The 25,379-nt window shown below is 39.3% G+C and overlaps 1 protein-coding gene across 2 annotated transcripts; it reads right to left on the bottom strand.

Moving 5' to 3' along the window:
• Window positions 1-528: 528 nt before the first annotated feature.
• LOC124150017 (probable glycosyltransferase STELLO1) lies at window positions 529-24,888 on the bottom strand. Of its 2 annotated transcripts, none has more exons than XM_048402303.1 (3): window positions 24,672-24,888; window positions 2,693-2,881; window positions 529-2,587 (listed from the first exon to the last, which is right to left on the bottom strand). In XM_048402303.1, exons 1-3 carry the CDS (start codon window positions 24,791-24,793, stop codon window positions 598-600), a joined length of 2,301 nt encoding a protein of 766 aa, XP_048258260.1. In that variant the 5' UTR covers window positions 24,794-24,888; the 3' UTR covers window positions 529-597. The 2 variants fall into 2 exon arrangements, with proteins under 2 accessions (XP_048258260.1, XP_048258261.1); XM_048402304.1 differs by lacking the exon at window positions 24,672-24,888 and adding an exon at window positions 15,000-15,423.
• Between the last annotated feature and the right edge of the window lie 491 nt (window positions 24,889-25,379).

Raw genomic sequence — 25,379 nt, 5'->3', positions numbered from 1 at the left:
CTCGTCAATCTCGACGCACGGTATCCACACTAATGTGTCGCTGGTGTGTCCCCATAGTCTGTCGAGCAGTTTCCGCAGCATTAACAAAGCGATCTTGAAGATGCTGTCGCACAATCTGACGATCCTGACGTCGGGTGATAACCCATGGTCTTCCACTACGTGGTTGGTCATCCGTAGTGCTGGTGGTCTGGTACCGTTGCTGGAACCTGTATATGGTCCTTATATGGACTTGGAATACATAGGCTACTTGCCGGGCGGTTTGTCCAGCTTGCAATCGTCCAAGGGCCTGGTGTCGCTGATTTCTTGTCAATCTTGGCATGTGTTAGCAATTCAATAACGAATGAATGTTATCCGATCTGGGTGGATTTTTATAGGGCAAGAAATGGGGGAAAGCATGTGCATTTCAATTTGCATGGAACTCAGTTGCGTCGGGTTACCATGGCCGTTGCCGTGATGCGTTTGGGCGATCGGTTTTATTGTCATCTGCTTTGTTTTTTATCATCAAATTTCATTTTTCCGGACAAAGTAATGTTGAATTTTAAAAACTTTGACCAAAATTACCCAGATATTTAAATGACAACTTTCCATGCAATGTTACTAGGTGTGATGTTTCTTTTGCGGTTCAGTATATAACGTTAGAGGCAGGAAGTTTTCACAGAAAAACCTTCTTCCTTTGGGCACAGAAATTAATTTAGATATTTTAACAGGGTGAAGAAAAACGTCATTCTTGTTGTAATATTTTTCTATATGGTCCCTTTCCCCAGCAGACCATAAATACGTTCCCGGCATTCTGAACACATTATCCCACTTCTCAGTACCTCCAAACACTGTGTGGAATATTATCTCAACAAATAGATTGAATTTTGAAAAATGTTCCATGAAAAACAGGACATCATCTTTGTATTTATTAGGAACATAAGCAATGTCTGCGCCACCAAAAAATAGTGAATCATTCTTTCCTGAATTTCTCGAAATCATTTGTTTGAAAATCTTATATTTATGTGCATCTAACAATTTCAAAGCTGCAAGAGCAGCCTGGTAGGTTTTTAAACCAACTTTAGGATTTGAAAACCACATCCAATTCGTTTTGTCAGACGGTTGCAAAACCGAAGAGTTAAAAAGCCAGAGTCTGTCTAAAGGAAGGATAGGAATGTTCCAAATATTAAGCAGGACGTCGTCACCAATGTACAAATATCCATCAACAGTATACTGCATTTTCATGGCTTGAATCAGACAGTTCTGGGCAAACCATCCACCACCAATATCAACCTCAATAAAGGTCACATTCTTGAGTAGAAGCTTAGTGTAGTTTTGAAATTGATCTTTGTTGGTTCCACAATAGACAATGTGTGGGAAGTGAAAGCTGTACATTGTCTCAAGAAACGCGAGGTTCTCATAGTGAGGGAAGTTGAAGACTACAATTAATAAGAGATTAGGATATGTTATGGTTCTTTTGAAAGCATTCAGATCTAACGTGCTAAACGAATGATTGCCACAATATGAAGCTATTTGACTAATGTGTGACACACCTTCAGGTGATACTTTATCTGTGGAATATATTAAAGGTGGTGTCTGTTCAGCTGCCCAGAAAGTGAGACTGACCTGTTGATTTGTCAGGCGTCTTTGGTTTGGCAACTTTGAATCTATCGTGACTTGAACACCGTTTTGAAGCAAACCAAATGGAATTCGTTCTGGTTCTTTGTATCCCAGAGCTTTGAGGTCCTTGATCCAGAGAGAAGTCAGGTCAGCATCAGCTGCCTTCCAAAAGTTCTCATGTGCCATATCTATTGACAGCTTAGTAACACAGGCAAAGAATGTCTTATCTGGTTCACATGTCCACATGCGAAGAAAATCTACAAGACGTTCTGTTTGGAAATACAAATCCTTTTCATTTACAGCATCCCCGAGGTAGGAATGGGAATTCCTTTTCTGAAAGGCATTTGGTGGAAAGAATCCCAGGTTTCCTCCCATCTCCCACAGAAGCCTCTGAGCCCAGTAGCCTCTCCAGATGTCAGACACTCGGAACGTTGTTGTAGTTGGAATCAGTAGTGCCCATAATGCATCATACAGGAAAAGGGTATTCTGGGAATTAAAGGGTGAGAACACCCCAGCTGGGACAATTGCTGGTGGAGCCCGGTCATCAAAGGTCACATTTAGTTGAGAATGGGTTTGTTTTCGGGTTAATCTGAAAATGGCATCCATATCTGGGTCACCATTGACCACACCCTGTTGAATAGATGGGGTTTTCCAGTGATTCAGTACATATTCCGTGGAGACATTCTCTCCAACAGAGCTAAGAGGGTAGCCTCTTGGCCACAATGTTGGTTGTCCAAAATGTCGGTATGGATTGAAAAATGGTCCTCCTTTATATATCAGTCCCCACATTGTTCTTTCTTGGACGAAATTGTTAAGTAAGTCTTGTGGTCGATTGTCATCATCAGTCTCGTATACTATTCGCGCCCCTTGAGAAATTGCATACAGATATCCTGCAGTTTTTCTTGCGTAGCTGTTTAGAGGAAGATAACCCACAGTCTCAAAAGGCAATTTCTGTTGACCCTCTAAACTTAAATATATGCAGTTGGGGAATCTGTGAAGAAATTACCAACATTAGAATCATGTAAAACGTTTAACATCTGTAAAGATTTGAAGTTACAGTATCTTGAAGTATGGCTAAGTGGAAGAAAATACTTACTCCCAATCTCTAGGTGTCTTTTTATCGCCAACCACAACCACTTTCCAACCAGTTATGTTGGCTAGGAACTTGACATCAGGAGTTGGGTAGGAGATCGTCGTGAGAACAATCCACCTCTCTCCGCTTATATGTTTGTACTTTTCTGCTCTGTCATGGAGGTCTCTATTGCTGATTATGTTGCTGGAGACACTTGAAAGGGAAATATTTTATAAAATTTTCTGATGTATGTACATATATCCATAGTTTGTAAAATATACATAATGCATAGATTATTATTCATCCCAATATTACGTGACAGAAATCAAGGATGTCTTTACTGGCACAGCTAAGGTTGGGTAGATATTAATCATGGAGTTCATAAACAACTGTGTGTTCTCTCTTTTTAATACGAACCTAAATAACAAGTAACAACTAAACGGTGTATGGTGGCAAAGAGGGGCCATCGCTACATCGTCTGTAGGTGAAAGTTTGATACAAAAGTGTGATATCACTATACAATATTGCGATACAGCCACAAACGAAATAGGGATGACAAGCAACGACAAAGCAAAAAGAACAACTCAGCATGACATTGCTCTCAGCATGGCTATTCAAATATATTCTGCATATATACTGAGGACAAGGGGTCACAGGTGGCCCAGTCGTCTTAGGCGCCGCGATTCGCTGTGCAGAGTTGCGTCCCTTGGGCACGCCAGAAACCGATGATTGTGGGTTCGAATCCGGGTTCGCCCCCTTTATGTTTCTAGGTTTGTCAGCACCATGCCCGTGCTTGTGGGTTTCACCGAAGTGGTAAACTTCTGAGACCTGCATCACTTCGGGCTTTCTCCCACATTAAGCTGACACGCCGCGATATTGTTAAAAGCAACGTGAAACCCAACTCACTCACTCACTGAGGACAAACGTATTGACATCTATGAAACAAGTAACATTGTTTCTAGAGGGTGAGTAAGTGAGCATCGGCATTATTTCAGCCATATAGCGACGAGACCAAGTTAATATATTCACCATTTAGTCATGTATGCAAAGTTATGTTTAAAAACAATTGATGATATCATGTGTACAGTTTTAAAACGCGGGCTATAGGCCACCAGAAACCAAAGGTAGGCCACCTCGCTGGGGATCATGGGGACTTATAGTACCTCAACTTATGCATGATACGCCAGCAGGATTTATGTCATCACAATAGCTACTGGTGGTTGTGCACAATACTAGCCAATATTAAAAAAATACTCAGCAATGAGTTGGCTTAAAAACACTGGTTGATGATAGTTACATCGATTATGATAGGATTTTGTGTCACACAGGGGGACAATAATTTTACAATACTTTAACCTCCTAACGACACTTTCACCTCCAGAGTCTACAATAATGTCAGTTGATAGGAGCATCACACCAAATTTAAGAACAAGCATTCAATTATTCACATAAATATTTAAAATTTATCATACAGACGCTTTTCTCAGAGATGCCTCCTGACACGGGAAAAGAGATCTTTCAGATTTATTCTTTGATAATGTGAATCCCTTCCGATTGCAGAGTTCACATAGTCAAGCAATATATGCTTGATGGTTGACCTTTCATGGTCAACAGATATTCATGGGTAAACCGATAGTGGCCAAACCGATCGTCGAAAAACGACCTCGTTATGTTTTGACTGACAACCCGAGTAGGTATGACCGATTGTTGGTTTTAATTCGTGAAATATATTCCTACCTGGGTGTCCCACCTCTTTTGCATGAGATCCGAGTGTAACGGTTTGTCAAGAGCTGCTTTAGCTGCACAATCGGCTTTTGAGTTACCTGTTATGCCTACTTGACTTGGTAACCAGCAAAAGACGATGTCACATTGGCCAGTAGAAAGTTCATTAAATAGTTCCAAAATGTCTCTTATAATAGGGTGATATCATTAGACACTTTTAAGTGCCTGAAGGCAAGACAACAAATGAGAGAAGATGATGACATTTTTAGATTGTTTTTTTATGTTTCATGTAGATCAAAGCTGTTAGTATAGCTTTTGCCTCAGCAGTAAAAATAGAGCTAGTATCTGGCATTCTTGCGGAGACCGTTCTGGATCCAATGATGGTGGCACTTGCAACTTGCAACTTTGCCACCATCCTTGGACCCGTCTGTGAAAATGGATCTGTAAGAATTAATTTTCATCGTAATTGATTATATGATTGTACTAAAGGATTAGTTTTTAGAGTGGGGTCTACTGATGGCTTCACCATCTGCCAGGGAGGAGAAGACAGAAGTCGGGAAGGCGATGTAATATTTAGATCTATTTTAGCTGCAGTGATGTTGAATCAAGTGGTTGAATCAAGTTGGAATGATTTCGAAACATGCTTTAATATTGAGGGTGGAAAACGCAATTGTCTGCCGGATTTGATTTATTTGAATGCAATTTAGTAATGTATTGCAGTAAAAGTTTAATGTGGCGCTGTTCGAGTGAAGGTTTATCAGGCTCCACACACAAACGGGAGAGGTCCTAAAACCTCCAAGACAGAGCCTTAGGTCTTGAGGATGTATTGTATATAATTTTTCTAAATTGTTTCTGCAAGCTCCACCATAGAAAATGGAAAGAGAGTCTAGTTTGGAGTGTATTAACGATCTGTACAAGTGATGAAGGAGGGTTTTCTGATCCCCTCTCCACTCGGAATTTGAAACGACGTTTAACAAGTCGAGAGCTTTCAGGAACTTTGCCTTGAGATATTTGATGTGTGGCAAGAATGTGAGATGACGATCAAATCTGAGGCACATATGATCCTTGTGTGGTTAGTATTTAAGACAAAAGTGGATTTAGAACATTTGAAGCTGGTTTCATTCGCCCATTTTTGAATTTTGTTAAGACAGAGCTGTAGCTGTCACAAAAAGTGAATCATCAACGTTATTGTTAAATACTGTAGTGAGACTATTAATTTAATGCTGAGAAGTCTGACTGATAGCACGATGCCTCGATGGATGCTGTGATCATGATCAAAATGATCAGACAGGGTAGAGCCCATTCGTATTTGAAATTGTGTATTGTTTAAAAATTGAGATATGAACTAAGGTTAACTGCTCCTCAATCCAAATTTATGCAAATCATTTAAAATACCACGTTTCCACGTTGTACCATATGCCTATTCTAGATCGAAAAAGATTGATACAGTATGTTGTTTGTTGAAAATGGATTTTTTAGTAAATGATTCTAATCGCACCAAATGGTCAATGGTACTTCTGTTTTTTCGGAAACAACACTGGATGTCACTCAGGAGGTTATTGGTCTCCAAGTACCAGGCTAAATCAATTGTTGACCATGCACTCTTTGGTTTTACAAACACAGTTAGTTAATTATATTGAACGGTAATCGAGTGGATTTGTATGAACCTGTCCAGGCTATGGAACAGGAATAATAATGGTGATGTGCCACGAAGGAGGGAAATGTCCGGTTGTCCATAAAATGTATACACATGCACAAAAGTTAAGCGCACCATATTCATAGTCTCTTGATTTCATGATTTGGAATCAGAAATACGAAATATGATGATGTATGACTGAATTAGGCTTCCATAGTTTCATGAACCCAAATTTGTCCAGATACCACAAGGAAAGTGTGCTTTTACGTGTTGCTGCAGTTCCCCTACCCTATAAATAGTGAAATTCAAGTTTCAGATAGTGGTTACATTTTGCTCCTATGTGAGATTCCCCTTCCAATAGAGGTTGAAAATCAGCCATGGTGAGGAGAAAGTTAGCGAACGCTGAATGATGGCAAGTGATAGGCATGAAAAATGCTGGCATGTCATGCAGGGCCATTGCAAGACAAATGGGTCGTCATGACAGTGTTATCACTCGTTTGATTGTCAAACATGGTCAAACCAATGATGTCAAAGACAGGCACAGGTCTGGTAGGCCAAGAAATACCTCTATCAGAGAGGATAGACGTCTTTTAAAGATAGTCAGATGAAATCCATTTGCCACTTCAACAGACTTAAGACTGCAGTGGATTACCCATCGCAGACTCTCGGCGATGACCGTAAGGCATCGCCTCAGACCGGCTGGTTATAATGCCAGAAGACAAGTAAAACGTCCTCACTTGACTGAGAGCCACATGCGGAATCGTCTGATATGGTGTCATGCCGTAGTCGATGGAACTTGCCAACTGGAGAAGGATCCATTGGTCTGACGAGTGTCGAATGCTGCTACGAACTGTTGATGGTCGAATACGTGTTTGGAGGCAATGTAACACTCGTTTTGCACCAAGGAACATCCAGAAGACCTTAGCATGTGGCGGGGGGGTCTGTCATAATATGGGGTTGTATTTCCTTCGGCTGCAAACTTCCGCTGGTGACAATTCGTGGAAACCTGAATGGCCAACAATACCAAGATGCCGTTTTTCGTCCAGTGGTAGTCCTTTATTTTGACAACCATCCTCTTCAGACAAGACCTGTTTACATGGACGACAATGCTAGTCCACACAGATCTCGGGCAGTTTTGGCTTATTTGCGTCAAGAAGCTATTGCCACTCTTCCTTGGCGGCCTGTAGTCCGGATCTTAATCCGATTGAGCCGATGAATCAGACATAGTGATCCCCCAGTTCAAAATCTTGCTGGACTTGAAGCCGGAATTCATGAAGAATGGATCCGTTTGCCTCAGAGAAGCATTCAACGACTTGTAATGAGTATGAGGCGTAGGGTTAAGGCTGTGGTCCATGTCCGTGGATCATACACATGTGACTGACGTTTCTGTCTTGCAATAGACTCTGCACTCCCTAGGGTGTCTATGTGACACCTGATATGGTCTGCAGATATCATGACAGTTACATGACGAAAAAATAATGAATGTTGTCGGCTCCTGCTGCAGTGTCATGAGATTGCCCAGGGGCAATATGTAATTCATGGAGCGAAAATGTTTCGTTATAGTCCTCACCATTATCAGAGTTAAAATTAACTCTTTTCTTTACCTGCTGTTTTTAAAACCTCTGAAATTGAGGATTATAGTTTGATGATGAGGAATGATTTGCCAAAGTGTCACCAAGTTTATTGGCAATTTCAGATTTCTTAGTTAAAGGTGTATTCCCATCTTTGAGATGGTGAACTCCAGATTTTGATTCTTTGCCCTTAATCTTTTGAATCATGTTCCAGAACTTGGACATGGGTGGGCGGGATTTGATTTTGGATACATAGTTGTTCCAGGATTGACGTTTATTTTATTTAAAGATACGCTTTGGCGCCCGTGATTCAAGTTGTGGACAGTTGGATGTCGGCAGAAATATTTCTCAGCTTTCTTCCTTTTTGACCTAGCTTGTGTACAATCATTATCAAACCATGGTCTACGTTTATGAGGGTTTGCAGAGGACTTAGGAATGCTTTCGTCTCCAATAGCATTAAATATATCTGAAAAGGTTGTATTGGATCAGGAACATTGCTGAAACTGTCAGGGTTTAGTTTTTCAGTACATAGTGTTTGGAATAAAGACCAATTTGCCTTTGTAAAGTTCCACCTTGTTGAAGGTGGTTCGTCAGACGGACTGTTGTAAGCATTGTTGGAAAATGGCCACTTCCAAAAAGGTCAACATGGACCGACCATTGGAATTCATTTAAAATATTTGTATCTGTCAGTGAAAGATCTAGGGCAGAGTATGTGCCAGTGGCAGGATGCAGATAGGTGTTATTACCATCATTGAAGATGCATAAATCAGTATTTGAGATAAAATCTTCAAGGATTTTTCCCATATTATTTGTATCAGTACTCCCCCATAGGGGATTATGACCGTTTAAATAGCCCATGTAGCTTTATCACCAGGAGGGGAAAACGAGTGGTAAGAACCGAGCTGTACTTTTTGGATATGTTTCTTGGAGACAAAAAGCAGACGGTTTAAGATCTTGGATTAAAAGTTGTAGTTCATTAAAAGTCTTCTTAAGACCTCTGCATTTCCACTGTATTATGTTTTGTCGATTCATGGTGGTGCTTCCACAGGAGAAATGTCACGCGTACATGAGGAAGACTTTGTTTGTACTCCTATTTGCTTCGTGAGGAGATGGAGTTACTAGACATCTTTGACGTTTTTTGTTTTGGGGTAGTCACAGCTGGGTTTTGGGGTGAAGTGGCTGGACAGACTTGACCCATGTCAGATCAGTCTGGCAGTTGATAGAGGCAGTAGTGACAGGAGGACGAGAGACAGCAGCAGAGTAAGAGATAGAAGAAGTTTTTGCAGTAGAATACACCTCCACCCCAATAACCGAATGTGGAATCTTTGAACAAGCGAAAGTGAAGAAGTAGTTGTTGGTCGGTTCAAGAACACAATTCTTCTTGACAGTTTTTTATATTTATGTTTGTTTGTTGTTTAACGCCGCACTCAGCAATATTCCAGCTATATGACGGCGGTCTGTAAATAATCGAGTATGGACCAGACAATCCAGTGATTAATAATATGAACATCAATCCACGCAATTGGGATACTCTAACATGAATCTCTTGACAGTAAACACTGACTGTTGGACAAGTTCTTCGTTCATGTCGGACAGGCAGCGTGCTCTGCTACGGACAATGCCCTTACACGGGTTCAGTGTCTTCTGCTTAGAAACAGCAACCTTGATGTTGACAAACTCATTTAAGTTGAATAGATTGACGGATTGCTGTTTCTTTGCACACTCTACGAGGAGAGAATCGGAACAAAGTTCTCCGCAGATGTACGAGATATTGTCAGAATGTATGTGTCTTCTTTTTGAACCAGGGAAGTCATGTCGAAAGGAAAATAATTCTACACCCCTTGGTGTGGTGTGTCAACAAGGACAGTCTTATGCTGCAGCGGATATCCAAGCTGCAAAGACCGAGGATAAAGGGGTGGTATTATCCAGCAAATTAGACACGAAGAGCTATAACTATCTACCAAATTAAAGGTCAGGCTGGTTCGGCCCATGACAATCAATTGGAGACGTACAGAATTCGGAGGTCAGCATTACCAGATGGCCCATGAGCCATAGGGTATAGTGCTCTAAGCAAGTTTTATAGATTGAGACATATGTAAGACATTTTGAATAGATTTATTTTTAAATACCAAATGTTTGTGTGAAATGTTGTATGCACATGGCATGACATGAACAGCCGATTGATAGAATCGGGCCCATTCTACCGCCCGTCTAGTCAAAGTTAGGTTCGAAGTGGTGTGTTGGACTAAGGAGCACTATTGCCGGTGTCCCGGTATAAACTCTCCCCGTACAAATTCTCCCCCCGGAGATTTTATACCAGTACAGATTCTCCCCGGAGAATCTGTTCTGAAATAAAATCTCCCCCGGGCGGATATATTTCGCGCCCCCCTCAGTATAAAGTCTCCCCTCTGATTATTCGGTTTGTTGCAATGTCTTTAAGTACTATATTCTTTAAATAGTTATCTTTAATGTAAGGAGGGTTACTTTAAAATATAGATTATGAAATATGGTCATAATGACTTGATATTTCAGTATATTTTATTTGGTAACTGTACCTTCCATCCTAAAATAATTATAAGACATAATCATACCAAACAAATTTGAATGAAATGACTTAATGTGACAAATACATGTACGGTTACTGTCGTAACTGAAATTCAGAAATCTTATTAATCCTCGCAAACATTCGGTTTTAACACTAACTACGTAAAAACTGTCAACATATCCACGCGCGCCTCCAGCTCAGGCTGTCCGTTATACTCTGATTTAAGATCTAAAATATATTCCTTAATACAGGCTACGATTTGAAAATGGTATTAGTGTAGGTGAGGTGAGGTGAAATTGGATTTAACGTCACGTCCAAGGTTATTGCACTTATATAGCGACGTGCATGCACGCGTGTGCGTGTGTGTGGCTACTTGTATTAGTCCGGACTGATGCCGATTTATAGTGCTAGCTCACTGAGATACCATGCCACAGTTTACTGTATACTGACTCCGAGCCGACCAGTCCTTGCTTTAAACATACAACATCATAACTATCTAATTCAGCACTGATTAAATCTACTTTGTCTTTAAGACAGCGTACGTTTAGATGTATAATCTTTAAATCTGGACTATGCAAAGGTCCTGGATTCGGATGATATCACCGCAGCAAAAGAGAAAAAGTAAAACTAAGAATGATAATCGGAAATTATATAAGCAAAGTAACCTTAAATATAGAGAAATGTGTATCATCTTCCCGAAATGATTAGCATGTAGAAAAGATTAAAAAACGCCCACCGCCAGCCTGTATTGAACAACATCAACCGGCATCGTCAAAGCAAAGTGCACATGTAATTGTTACAATCGGGCTGGCGGTGAATCTTAATGAAAAACACCTTGTTAAAAAGAGACAAAGAAACTGATTTGCATAACTGATGACCACAACATATTGGAAAATATCAAAACAGTAAAGATGATACAGTTTAACCTCATACTCAATCGCCAGCTGTCAATATACAAAACAGAATAATACATCAAGATGACAGTTTTCATGTAAAGATTAAGTTTTTCTGAGCAAATTAAAGATACATATATCTAGATATTGTGCATATCTTTAAGTTGCTTAGAAATACTTAATCTTTACATGGAAACTGCCATCTTGATGTATTATAATGTATTGTATATTGACAGCTTGTGATTAATTGTTACCAGGTGGCTCCAGCTGGGGTAGCAGACGACACACTTTCCAACAATGGGGAAAAGGGTAAACATATGAGTAGGCTGGTTATCATCGAGCAGAAGACTCACCAGTCTAAGATGTATTGAAAAAACACACACTTTATTCTCAACCTTATCTAATGTTAATTCAATAATTTATCATATACTTAGCAGTGGGATATTCTGTTAATAATCTCTCAAAATTATATTGAATGGTTCTGTACATTCTATCAATGTTTATTTGTACAAAGCTGTTTTATGTATGTACAGAAGTGAGACATTAATAAGTTAAGGGGGGGGGGGGATATTCTGGGGGGAGATTTTATTTCGTAGGTGGGGGGAGAGTTTATTTCGAGAGGGGCGGAACTGTACCGGTATAAATTCGCCAGGGGGAGATTTTATTCTGGGGGCGAATATATTTCGTGACACCGGCTCTATCGCCCTCAACCATCAGACTCCCTTCCTCTGCCGACACAGGGTCGCAGCCCACGGCAAACAGGCTGACCGATTCGGTCGCCTTTTACGACCAGCAATGGGGTGCTGAGGACACAGTCTTATTTATCTTCCCCGGGTCCCCACGGGGAGTTATATAACACCCCGTTATTATCTAATAACACATTTGTTTCAGTCAGTACAAAGAACAGATACGTGTTTCGGTCGTACTTTGTTACTTCACCAACACCATTCATGCATATTGTGACCTTTTCGTTATTTTTTGACACTTTAAGCTAATCCATGAAACTAAGAATATAATTTGGAAATCAGCTGTAAGAGTAGGTCTTAATCGTTTGCATAAAGGTTTCTCTGAAATAGTAACTGTGTCATTTTATAAAACTCACTTCATATATATGATGTTACTATACAGTCTTAGTTCTATTGTCTTTCTGTTTTTGCGAATCCCTGGTGACATTACTGCTTATCAGTCATCTATTAATATGAGTGAGTGAGTGAGTTAAGATCGGCATCGGCAGTATTTCAGCCATATCGTGACGAGAAGTTCAATAATATTACATAGATTTAGACTAAATAAAAAGCTGTCAACGATGGACAGTACAATAACTAGAATATCACAGATTAGATTTAAAACTAGTTTAGAATATATAAAAGCCATAAGTATCAGTGAACAACACAATATAAAAATGGGCTAGAGATCGTCAGTAACTAAAGGGAGATCACCATACCAGAGACCATTGGGACTTACAGTGCCTTTGCGTCCTGCATGGACCCCGGCAGGATTTATATCATCCCTTCAGTCACTTGCGATAGTTTACCAGTTAAGCCAAATAATAAAATGACAAAAATGCTACGTTTTAAAAGTCTGGTATGCATAAAATTCTTCGAATGATTTGGGACTTACATACCCTCTTAGGGGGACAATAATTTTACGCTACTACAACCCCCCTCGAGGGTACAGCCACTCACAATCTAAGTTATTAATTAGCACTACCAATTTATAAAATAATACATTCAGTACATCAAAATTTATGGACAAGTTCTATTTCTTTTAAAAGCATAATATTAAATGAGAATTAACATCATTAAAAAGGTCCTTAAATGTTTTGACACTGAAATATTTATCCATGGGGTGGAAAAATCAATGCAGTCAAGCAGGACATGCTTGACCGTGATTCTTTCATCACAAGGGATACAAAACGGAGGATCTTCACCAGGGGGGTCGTTTCTACAGCTATAAGAATGAATTAATGAACTATTGTATAACATTGTTGCAATTCAAACAGCTATAACTATGTTACAAGAAGTTACATCTCTGAGCCTTTTATTCCTTTTATAGATACTTTTGTTATTTCTAAAATCATAATGATTTTACCAAATATCATCTCATCACATGTAGAAACATTCATGCCAAAGTGTATCTCCCTCAGTTTGCCATTTACAATGATTGGATTTAAATGGATTGGGTGGTAAGGTTGTGTGACTTGTTTTGAAATTTGATGTTGTCCCACTGTAGACTAGATATGTTTTATTTATACATTTGAAACCTCGCGGTAAAGTGACAGTGGGACATCGAATTTCAAAACACATTAGGTATACCTCCATTCTTCAATGACGGCATGAGCCCTTTGAAACGGGTGCTCTTGGCTATTTCAAAATGAAATTGACAAAAAAAACTCCAAACTGAGTCCAATGATATGTTTCAATTACATATTTGCTCTGTTTGGACTAACCAAGTCATTTTTTGCATATTGACGCGACACTTCATTTTTGATAGTCAATGTGAAATGTCATTTCATGGAAATCAAACATTCAAACATGTAGGGGTAATTTTAAAAATAATGTAAAAAATGCTGAACGAATTTATTGCTACAACAAACTTTATTCAACATTCGTGTTACGTGTTAACTCTTAATGTAAACAAATTGACACTAACAACCCGCAACCCTTAATATCGTAGATATCGCCCCTTAATGTGAAATATTCTTATAAACAAAGTTTGATTGGAAATATAAGACACCTTTTTGCTATCTTCACTTTTTTTATTGTTTTTTCTCGGTTTCTTGTAATTATTCGTAATAAGCTGCCGTCAAGGTACATTGCAGTGAGTGAGTGAGTTGGGTTTAATGCCGCTTTTAACATTATTACAGTTATATCGCGGCGTGTCAGCTTAATGTTGGAGGAAAGCCTGAAGTGATTCAGGTCTCAGACGTTTACCACTTCGGTGAAACCCAAGAGCACGGGTATGGTGCTGACAAACCTAGAAACATAATCGGGGCAAAGCGGGGTCCGACATTGGCTTTGTTTCTTTGTATCTAAACATGACATTGTGTGTTGCTTTATATGAAACATAGTCAATAAAAAATAACTTTGGTGACATTTTTCCAGAATATAAACTTTTTTGTTTACCAGCCACAAAAAGGTCCCAGTTCGGGAGGTATTCGGGAAGAATGCTTATGATAAATTATCCACTGGTAAGATATGTTATTAATGTTCGATACAAAGAACATGCTTTTACTATTCTGTTGGATAAAAGTTTGTTTGGTTTCAGTGGAAATATATATATTGTGTTTGCATATATCCAACCGGAAAGTTTAATATTTTTCTACTCCTTTTTGCGGGTGACCATATTGTGTTTGGCAATACTGTCAACAATTTACAAATGAAGTTGAATATCTTGCATGATTAAAAATGGCGACGGCCAGTCAGGACGATCTGATCGAGAATGACGATCTATATTGTGAAAAACCGGTCTTACATCGCGAAATGCATCAAATCACGTGGGCACTTTGATAAAAACTTGAACGATTTGGAAAACATATGTTGACAACGAGATATGAATGGGTGAAGGTTCTTTATGTGTATCATGGTTGGTTTCCTTCATCGCGTCTACATCAAGCAAACCATTCACTGAAGCCGAGGTAAGGAGAAATGGGGACGCTCTATCCCCTACACCAATGGGACAGTTACCTTTGTGAAAACATGTGCAACAATCGACAAAATATGCGACACAGTCTGCCAAATCTCCGAGTCCATTTTAGTCGGGTTTTACGACAAGCATGATGTATCTATTTTGAAATTGAAACCCCACACGACTGTCTGCAAAGTAATAACGTCAGTAAAAATAACAAAATAAAGAACTGATAAACATGTGCTGGCAGTTTTTGTTAACACAGACTTGGTGTCATTGCATTAAAATCTGGTCAGTTGTTTTCCATATTAGTATCAAAAACATTTTAAACACTTACTTTGGATAATTGTGGAGCCTCTTAAAGAGCAGTGTAGATGGCCAGCTAACATTGATGACGATTACAAACAAACATCCAACACTGAGAAGTATCAGATACACAAAATGTTTCTTCGAAAACATTTTTGTTGGACGTTTTGTCAGTCGATGTTCATCCTGAAGCTACTAAATGTATAATGAACATGCATCGACGTGCTGACTGCCACCAAACTGTGTTAGTCACTTTTTACCACGAGTATTGTCACGTGAAAGGAGAATACCAATCAATCAATCCAGAGTACGCTTGGTGCGCGGGTAATGTCACGTGGTTCACGTCATTCACACATGGGCATGTATGTGAACATACACGCGTAAAAGGCTGTATAGACTCAGCGATCTATGGAGAACAGTTCTACATCGCAGCTCCGAGAGTTATAATCACAGAGAGTACCACTGAAACACAGTAGATCCGGTACACGAATATAAAGGCGTGTACTTGGTTAACGTCAACGCCAGAGACGAATCATTCTCGATGATGTGCCGAAACAGTTTCCGTTGTTTTGCAGCTTTGAGTAAATGAGTTTATTGATGTCAAAAGTACACATCAAACTAATGTCTAGGTTTAGTGCTTGGGTAAATGACTTGTCTGATATTTAAAAGTCAATGGAAATGACACATGAAGTTGTGTTAAAAGCCACAACCAAGATTAACACACACGCAAAATGACACGAAAATTATTTAACATTTTGGTTTTACTGACGCCATTATCGATGTTATAGGACGTAATCAGTGTTACACATATTTTAATTAATTAGATATGAATGCGTGAAGGTTCTTTATGTGTATCAATGTTGGTTTCCGCAAACGCGTCTGCATCAAACAAACCAATCTCTGAAGGCGAGGTAAGGAGAAATGGGGACAGAACCTCTATCAACTACACCAATGGGATGGGTACCTTTGAGAGAAATTAGTATGTGGCTGATTCGTGTGTGTGTGTGTGTGTGTGTGTGTTCGTGTGTGTGTGTGTGTGTGCTCGTGTGTGTGTGTTCGTGTGTATGCGTGTTCGTGTGTGTGTGTGTGTGTGTGTGTGTGTGTGTGTGTGTGTGTGTGTGTGTGTGTGTGCTAGTTCGGACGAATGAATATTTTATAGAGAAACTGAGATACCATGACGCAGTTTAACATGAATACCCTCCGCAGACACAATAAACTGATTCCCAGCCGACCTGTCCTTGCTTTAGCCCTTTAATGCCGAGCGCCAGACAGGGTAACAACAAGTACCATCTTTTAATGTCTTTGAGAGTGACGCAGCCGGGGATCGGACCGAAGGTCTTCCGCTGTCTTGGCGGACGCTCCACCACCAGACCACAGAGGCGATCCTCCGATGATGTAATACAACATTGAGTAAATGATTTGTATATTCAAATTTTGTCAAATGGCAAACGCAATGTCCAGATTTCGGTAAAATCATATTTGCTTTAAGTGGACTCGATTTCAAATTCAAATGATAATTACACACCAAGAGTCTGTTAAAAGCCATTCACAAGGTAACAGCAGAAATGATTGTGCAGTCAGTTGAACAAGCTCATGGGTGTTTAATAAATATGCAGAAGTTCGTGCAATTTATTTAGGGACCCGTGAAGATCGGGTTAGAATTGGTCTTCAGCTACCCATGTTTGTCATAAGCGGAGACTAATTGGATCGCCTTGTCAACCGTTAACTTTGTTGATGCATGTCATCGTATTGTAGATCGATTTTCATGATGTTAATCACTGGATTGTCTGGTACAGACTACTTTAGCTACGGACTGCTGTCTTGAAGCTTGTAGATTGCTCATGATCAGTGCGGGGTAAAACAACAAACAAAAACAATTTATTACGTGTTGACCTTGTGCCTGAGGATCAAGGGCACGCGAACGCACACACTCATACACACACATACACATAGATACACACAGATACACATGCACACACGCGCACACGCACGCACGCACACACACACACACACACACACACACACACACACACACACACACACACACACACACACAATGACAAGAAACATAATTAACTTTTGTGTTTGACTGTCGACACGATCAATGTTATAGTTAAGGTGTATTGCGGCTTGTGTGCCATTTAGGGTTGCCCTTGTGTCTAACCCTCAATGTGTCGTGTCGCCCATAAATCGAAAGCATGAATACAACCATGCCAATAAATTAAATTCTTGCTTTGTGTGATAAGGATTCACAAAGCAACGATCAGCATGTTTACTGTCTGACCATGTTTGGAACCTGCGAGCCAGCACTTGACTTGCTGTTGCATTTCGATGATCTTAGCAACCATAAATGACGTAATTTATTTCTTTGCTTGAACCAAGTTTCCTATGAACAGGACTATCTTAAATCTGTATTTCCCAACTTATATGAGTTAATCTGCTTTTATAAGTTATAGCCTACGTAGTGAATGCAGACCACTCGGGTGTATTTTCGCTTAGGGGTTGTCAGGTATGGCTTAGTACATGTGGTTGTCGCATAAATAAATGTTTGTCAGTTTGGTGAAGCGGTCCTGTCTCAAATATCTTTTAAATTTGGCAAATTGAAATAATCTTTTGTCATTTGTTAGTTTGGTGTTTAATGCCGCACTTAGCAGTATTCCGAGAGTATACTGAATATCATTACTGTGTTACTGAATAGTCCATGCCCGGAAATGTGTAAAAGACACAAGTCATGAGTAATTTCTGGATACTATGACGCCATGCTACATGGCTGGCGTCACATGCTTCCGTGATAACTTAACTTGCCTGGTTAGCATAGTTGAGGACAAAAACGTTTTCCAATTTCAAATTGCGAAAACATGATACCGTGAAAATCAAATTGTAACGCATGTTTTTGGACCCTACACAAAATGCGCTTACAAAAGAAATGTCACGTTTATCTTTTGAAGAGCGAGAGAGAGAGAGAGAGAGAGAGAGAGAGAGAGAGAGAGAGAGAGAGAGAGAGAGAGCCACTGGTATGGAGCGAATGGGAGCGTCACAGATCCGTATAACCTTCGCCTGTTCCAGACGCACGGTGTACAAGACGATCCAGTGATTGATATAATGAACATCAATCAACGCAATATCGCAATTAAAGGTCAGGCTGGTTCGGCCCATGACAATCAATTTGAGACGTACAGAATTCGGAGGTCAGCATTACCAGATGGCCCATGAGCCATAGGGTATAGGGCTCTAAGCAAGTTTTATAGATTGAGACATATGTAAGACATTTTGAATAGATTTATTTTTTAAGTACCAAATGTTTGTGTGAAATGTTGTATGCACAGGGCATGACATGAACAGCCGATTGATAGAATCGGGCCCATTCTACCGCCCGTCTAGTCAAAGTTAGGTTCGAAGTGGTGTGTTGGACTAAGGAGCACTATTGCCGGTGTCCCGGTATAAACTCTCCCCGTACAAATTCTCCCCCCGGAGATTTTATACCAGTACAGATTCTCCCCCGGAGAATCTGTTCTGAAATAAAATCTCCCCCGGGCGGATATATTTCGCGCCCCCCTCGGTATAAAGTCTCCCCTCTGATTATTCGGTTTGTTGCAATGTCTTTAAGTACTATATTCTTTAAATAGTTATCTTTAATTTAAGGAGGGTTACTTTAAAATATAGATTATGAAATATGGTCATAATGAATTGATATTTCAGCATATTTTATTTGGTAACTGTACCTTCCATCCTAAAATAATTATAAGACATAATCATACCAAACAAATTTGAATGAAATGACTTAATGTGACAAATACATGTACGGTTACTGTCGTAACTGAAATTCAGAAATCTTATTAATCCTCGCAAACATTCGGTTTTAACACTAACTACGTAAAAACTGTCAACATATCCACGCGCGCCTCCAGCTCAGGCTGTCCGTTATACTCTGATTTAAGATCTAAAATATATTCCTTAATACAGGCTACGATTTGAAAATGGTATTAGTGTAGGTGAGGTGAGGTGAAATTGGATTTAACGTCGCGTCCAAGGTTATTGCACTTATATAGCGACGTGCATGCACGCGTGTGCGTGTGTGTGGCTACTTGTATAAGTCCGGACTGATGCCGATTTATAGTGCTAGCTCACTGAGATACCATGCCGCAGTTTACTGTATACTGACTCCGAGCCGACCAGTTATTGCTTTAAACATACAACATCATAACTATCTAATTCAGCACTGATTAAATCTACTTTGTCTTTAAGGTGAGGTGAGGTGAAATTGGGTTTAACGTCGCGTCCAAGATTATTGCACTTATATAGCGACGTGCATGCACGTGTATGTGTGTGTGGCTGCTTGTACTAGTCCGGACTGATGCCGATTTATAGTGCTAGCTCACTGAGATACCATGCCGCAGTTTAACATGAATACCCCACTCAGACACAGTATACTGACTCCGAGCCGAACAGTCCTTGTTTTAGCCTCTTAATGCCGAGCGCCAGACAGGGTAACAACAAGTACAATCTTTTAACGTCTTTTTGTATGACGCGGCCCGGGATCGAACCCTGGACCTTCCGCTCTCCCTTTGTCTTTAAGACAGCGTACGTTTAGATGTATAATCTTTAAATCTGGACTATGCAAAGGTCCTGGATTCGGATGATATCACCGCAGCAAAAGAGAAAAAGTAAAACTAAGAATGATAATCGGAAATTATATAAGCAAAGTAACCAAAAATATAGAGAAATGTGTATCATCTTCCCGAAATGATTAGCATGTAGAAAAGATTAAAAAACGCCCAACGCCAGCCTGTATTGAACAACATCAACCGGCATCGTCAAAGCAAAGTGCACATGTAATTGTTACAATCGGGCTGGCGGTGAATCTTAATGAAAAACACCTTGTTAAAAAGACACAAAGAAACTGATTTGCATAACTGATGACCACAACATATTGGAAAATATCAAAACAGTAAAGATGATACAGTTTAACCTCATACTCAAACGCCAGCTGTCAATATACAAAACAGAATAATACATCAAGATGACAGTTTTCATGTAAAGATTAAGTATTTCTAAGCAAATTAAAGATACATATATCTAGATATTGTGCATATCTTTAAGTTGCTTAGAAATACTTAATCTTTACATGGAAACTGCCATCTTGATGTATTATAATGTATTGTATATTGACAGCTTGTGATTAATTGTTACCAGGTGGCTCCAGCTGGGGTAGCAGACGACACACTTTCCAACAATGGGGAAAAGGGTTAAAATATGAGTAGGCTGGTTATCATCGAGCAGAAGACTCACCAGTCTAAGATGTATTGAAAAAACACACACTTTATTCTCAACCTTATCTAATGTTAATTCAATAATTTATCATATACTTAGCAGTGGGATATTCTGTTAATAATCTCTCAAAATTCTATTGAATGGTTCTGTACATTCTATCAATGTTTATTTGTACAAAGCTGTTTTATGTATGTACAGAAGTGAGACATTAATAAGTTAAGGGGGGGGGGGGGGGGGGGGGATATTCTGGGGGGAGATTTTATTTCGTAGGTGGGGGGAGAGTTTATTTCGAGAGGGGCGGAACTGTACCGGTATAAATTCGCCAGGGGGAGATTTTATTCTGGGGGCGAATATATTTCGTGACACCGGCTCTATCGCCCTCAACCATCAGACTCCCTTCCTCTGCCGACACAGGGTCGCAGCCCACGGCAAACAGGCTGACCGATTCGGTCGCCTTTTACGACCAGCAATGGGGTGCTGAGGACACAGTCTTATTTATCTTCCCCGGGTCCCCACGGGGAGTTATATAACACCCCGTTATTATCTAATAACACATTTGTTTCAGTCAGTACAAAGAACAGATACGTGTTTCGGTCGTACTTTGTTACTTCACCAACACCATTCATGCATATTGTGACCTTTTCGTTATTTTTTGACACTTTAAGCTAATCCATGAAACTCAGAATATAATTTGGAAATCAGCTGTAAGAGTAGGTCTTAATCGTTTGCATAAAGGTTTCTCTGAAATAGTAACTGTGTCATTTTATAAAACTCACTTCATATATATGATGTTACTATACAGTCTTAGTTCTATATATATTGTCTTTCTGTTTTTGCGAATCCCTGGTGACATAATTGCTTATCAGTCATCTATTAATATGAGTGAGTGAGTGAGTTAAGATCGGCATCGGCAGTATTTCAGCCATATCGTGACGAGAAGTTCAATAATATTACATAGATTTAGACTAAATAAAAAGCTGTCAACGATGGACAGTACAATAACTAGAATATCACAGATTAGATTTAAAACTAGTTTAGAATATATAAAAGCCATAAGTATCAGTGAACAACACAATATAAAAATGGGCTAGAGATCGTCAGTAACTATAGGGAGATCACCATACCAGAGACCATTGGGACTTACAGTGCCTTTGCGTCCTGCATGGACCCCGGCAGGATTTATATCATCCCTTCAGTCACTTGCGATAGTTTACCAGTTAAGCCAAATAATAAAATGACAAAAATGCTACGTTTTAAAAGTCTGGTATGCATAAAATTCTTCGAATGATTTGGGACTTACATACCCTCTTAGGGGGACAATAATTTTACGCTACTACAACCCCCCTCGAGGGTACAGCCACTCACAATCTAAGTTATTAATTAGCACTACCAATTTATAAAATAATACATTCAGTACATCAAAATTTATGGACAAGTTCTATTTCTTTTAAAAGCATAATATTAAATGAGAATTAACATCATTAAAAAGGTCCTTAAATGTTTTGACACTGAAATATTTATCCATGGGGTGGAAAAATCAATGCAGTCAAGCAGGACATGCTTGACCGTGATTCTTTCATCACAAGGGATACAAAACGGAGGATCTTCACCAGGGGGGTCGTTTCTACAGCTATAAGAATGAATTAATGTACTATTGTATAACATTGTTGCAATTCAAACAGCTATAACTATGTTACAAGAAGTTACATCTCTGAGCCTTTTATTCCTTTTATAGATACTTTTGTTATTTCTAAAGTCATAATGATTTTACCAAATATCATCTCATCACATGTAGAAACATTCATGCCAAAGTGTATCTCCCTCAGTTTGCCATTTACAATGATTGGATTTAAATGGATTGGGTGGTAAGGTTGTGTGATTTGTTTTGAAATTTGATGTTGTCCCACTGTAGACTAGATATGTTTTATTTATACCTCGCGGTAAAGTGACAGTGGGACATCGAATTTCAAAACACATTAGGTATACCTCCATTCTTCAATGACGGCATGAGCCCTTTGAAATGGTGCTCTTGGCTATTTCAAAATGAAATTGACGAAAAAAACTCCAAACTGAGTCCAACGATATGATTCAATTACGTATTTGCTCTGTTTTGGACTAACCAAGTCATTTTTTGCATATTGACGCGACACTTCATTTTTGATAGTCAATGTGAAAAGTCATTTCATGGAAATCAAACATTCAAACATGTAGGGGTAATTTTAAAAATAATGTAAAAAATGCTGAACGAATTTATTGCTACAACAAACTTTATTCAACATTCGTGTTACGTGTTTACTCTTAATGTAAACAAATTGACAGTAACAACCCGCAACCCTTAATGTAAAAATCATTTTTTTACATTGAGGATCAATATCGTAGATATCGCCCCTTAATGTGAAATATTCTTATAAACAAAGTTTGATTGGAAATATAAGACACCTTTTTGCTATCTTCACGTTTTTTATTGTTTTTGCACGGTTTCTTGTAATTATTCGTAATAAGCTGCCGTCAAGGCCGAAGGTTATGCAAAAGCATATCTTACATTGCAGTGAGTGAGTGAGTTTGGTTTAATGCCGCTTTTAACATTATTACAGTTATATCGCGGCGTGTCAGCTTAATGTTGGAGGAAAGCCCGAAGTGATTCAGGTCTCAGACGTTTACCACTTCGGTGAAACCCAAGAGCACGGGTATGGTGCTGACAAACCTAGAAACATAATGGGGGCAAAGCGGGGTCCGACATTAGCTTTGTTTCTTTGTATCTAAACATGACATTGTGTGTTGCTTTATATGAAACATAGTCAATAAAAAATAACTTTGGTGACATTTTTCCAGAATATAAATTTTTTTGTTTACCAGCCACAAAAAGGTCCCAGTTCGGGAGGTATTCGTGAAGAATGCTTATGATAAATTATCCACTGGTAAGATATGTTATTAATGTTCGATACAAAGAACATGCTTTTACTATTCTGTTGGATAAAAGTATGTTTGGTTTCAGTGGAAATATATTATGTGTTTGCATATATCCAACCGGAAAGTTTCATATTTTTCTACTCCTTTTTGCGGGTGACCATATTGTGTTTGGCAATACTGTCAACAACTTACAAATGAAGTTGAATATCTTGCATGATTAAAAATGGCGACGGCCAGTCAGGACGATCTGATCGAGAATGACGATCTATATTGTTATAAAACAGGTCTTACATCGCGAAATGCATCAAATCACTTTGGCACTTTGATAAAAACATGAACGATTTGGAAAATATATGTTGACAACGAGTTGGCGGTGCACATGCTTTGCAAATCATGGTACATGGTTATACCAGAAGACGTTAAAAGATGGTTCTTGTTGTTACCCTGCCTGGCGCTCGGCATTAAGAGGCTTAAACAAGGACTGATCGGCTCGGAGTCAGTAAAATGTGTCTGAATGGGTCATTCGTGTTAAACTGCGGCATGGTAGCACTATAAAATCGGCATTGATATGTTTCGAACCGTATTACTGACATTTTGTTTTGAACCCAAGACTATGGGGATTTTAACTTTTGTAATATTTGTTACATTAATAGCTACCTGTGACCCCTTTTCGAAATGTCTAAGTTAGCAGACCTTTGCACCCTGTGTCGTTACGCGTTGCAAAGAGAGCACCGTTTTCAAAGCACTCTTGTCGTAATGGTAGAATGGAGATAAACATACACAGTTCCAAATATAAATAAGAGGTATCTACTCTACAGTGGGACTACACCAAATTTCTAAGCACATGCAATGAATATGCATCGATGTGCTTACTGACACTAGACTTTGTCAGAGTCACCTTTAACATGACCATTTTCACGTGGAAGGAGAACATCACTCCAGAGTATGCTTGACTCGACACGGTACTTGGGAAACCGACGGTGTGGTTGTTTTTAACCATAACATCATTGCATTTGGAATTCTTTAACATTTTGGTTTTACTATCGACACTAACGATGTTATAGTGCCTCATCAGTGTTACACATATTTTAATTACTAGTAATTAGATATGAATGGGTGAAGGTTCTTTATGTGTATCATGGTTGGTTTCCTTCATCGCGTCTGCATCAAGCAAACCAGTCACTGAAGGCGAGGTAAGAAGAAATGGGGACGCTCTATCCCCTACACCAATGGGACAGTTACATTTGAGTGAAAACATGTGCAACAATCGACAGAATATGCGACACAGTCAGGCAAATCTCCGAGTCCAGTTTAGTCGGGTTTTACGACAAGCATGATGTATCTATTTTGAAATCGAAACCCCACACGACTGCCTGCAAAGTAATAACGTCAGTAAAATTAACAAAATAAAGAACAGATAAACATGTGCTGGCAGCTTTTGTTAACACAGACCTGGTGTCATTGCCTTAAAATTTGGTCAGTTGTTTTCCATATTAGAATCAAAAACATTTCAAACACTTACTTTGGATAATTGCGAAGCATCTGTAACAGCAGTGTCGATGGCCAGCTAACATTGATGGCGATTACAAACAAACATCCAACACAGAGAAGTATCAGATACACAAACAGTTTTTTCGAAAACATTTTTGTTGGACGTTTTGTCAGTCGATGTTCATCCTGTAGCTACTAAATGTATAATGAACATGCATCGACGTGCTGACTGCCACCAGACTGTGTTAGTCACTTTTTACCACGAGTATTGTCACGTGAAAGGAGAATACCAATCAATCATTCCAGAGTAGTTTGGTGTGCGGGTAATGTCACGTGGCTCACTTCATTCACACATGGGCATGTATGTGAACATACACGCGTAAAAGGCTGTATAGACTCAGCGATCTATGGGGACAGTTCTACATCGCAGCTCCGAGAGTTATAATCACAGAGAGTACCACTGAAACACAGTAGATCCGGTACACGAATATAAAGGCGTGTACTTGGTTAACGTCAACGCCAGAGACGAATCATTCTCGATGATGTGCCGAAACAGTTTCCGTTGTTTTGCAGCTTTGAGTAAATGAGTTTATTGATGTCAAAAGTACACATCAAACGAATGTCTAGGTTTAGTGCTTGGGTAAATGACTTGTCTGATATTTAAAAGTCAATGGAAATGACACATGAAGTTGTGTTAAAAGCCACAACCAAGATTAACACACACGCAAAATGACACGAA

This window comes from Haliotis rufescens, unplaced genomic scaffold (assembly GCF_023055435.1).
Source record: "Haliotis rufescens isolate VD_foot unplaced genomic scaffold, xgHalRufe1.0.p SCAF_25, whole genome shotgun sequence".
Classification (NCBI taxonomy): Eukaryota; Metazoa; Mollusca; class Gastropoda; order Lepetellida; family Haliotidae; genus Haliotis; species Haliotis rufescens.
Note: the sequence above shows the minus strand (reverse complement) of the source record. Positions and strands in the feature narration are given on the sequence as shown.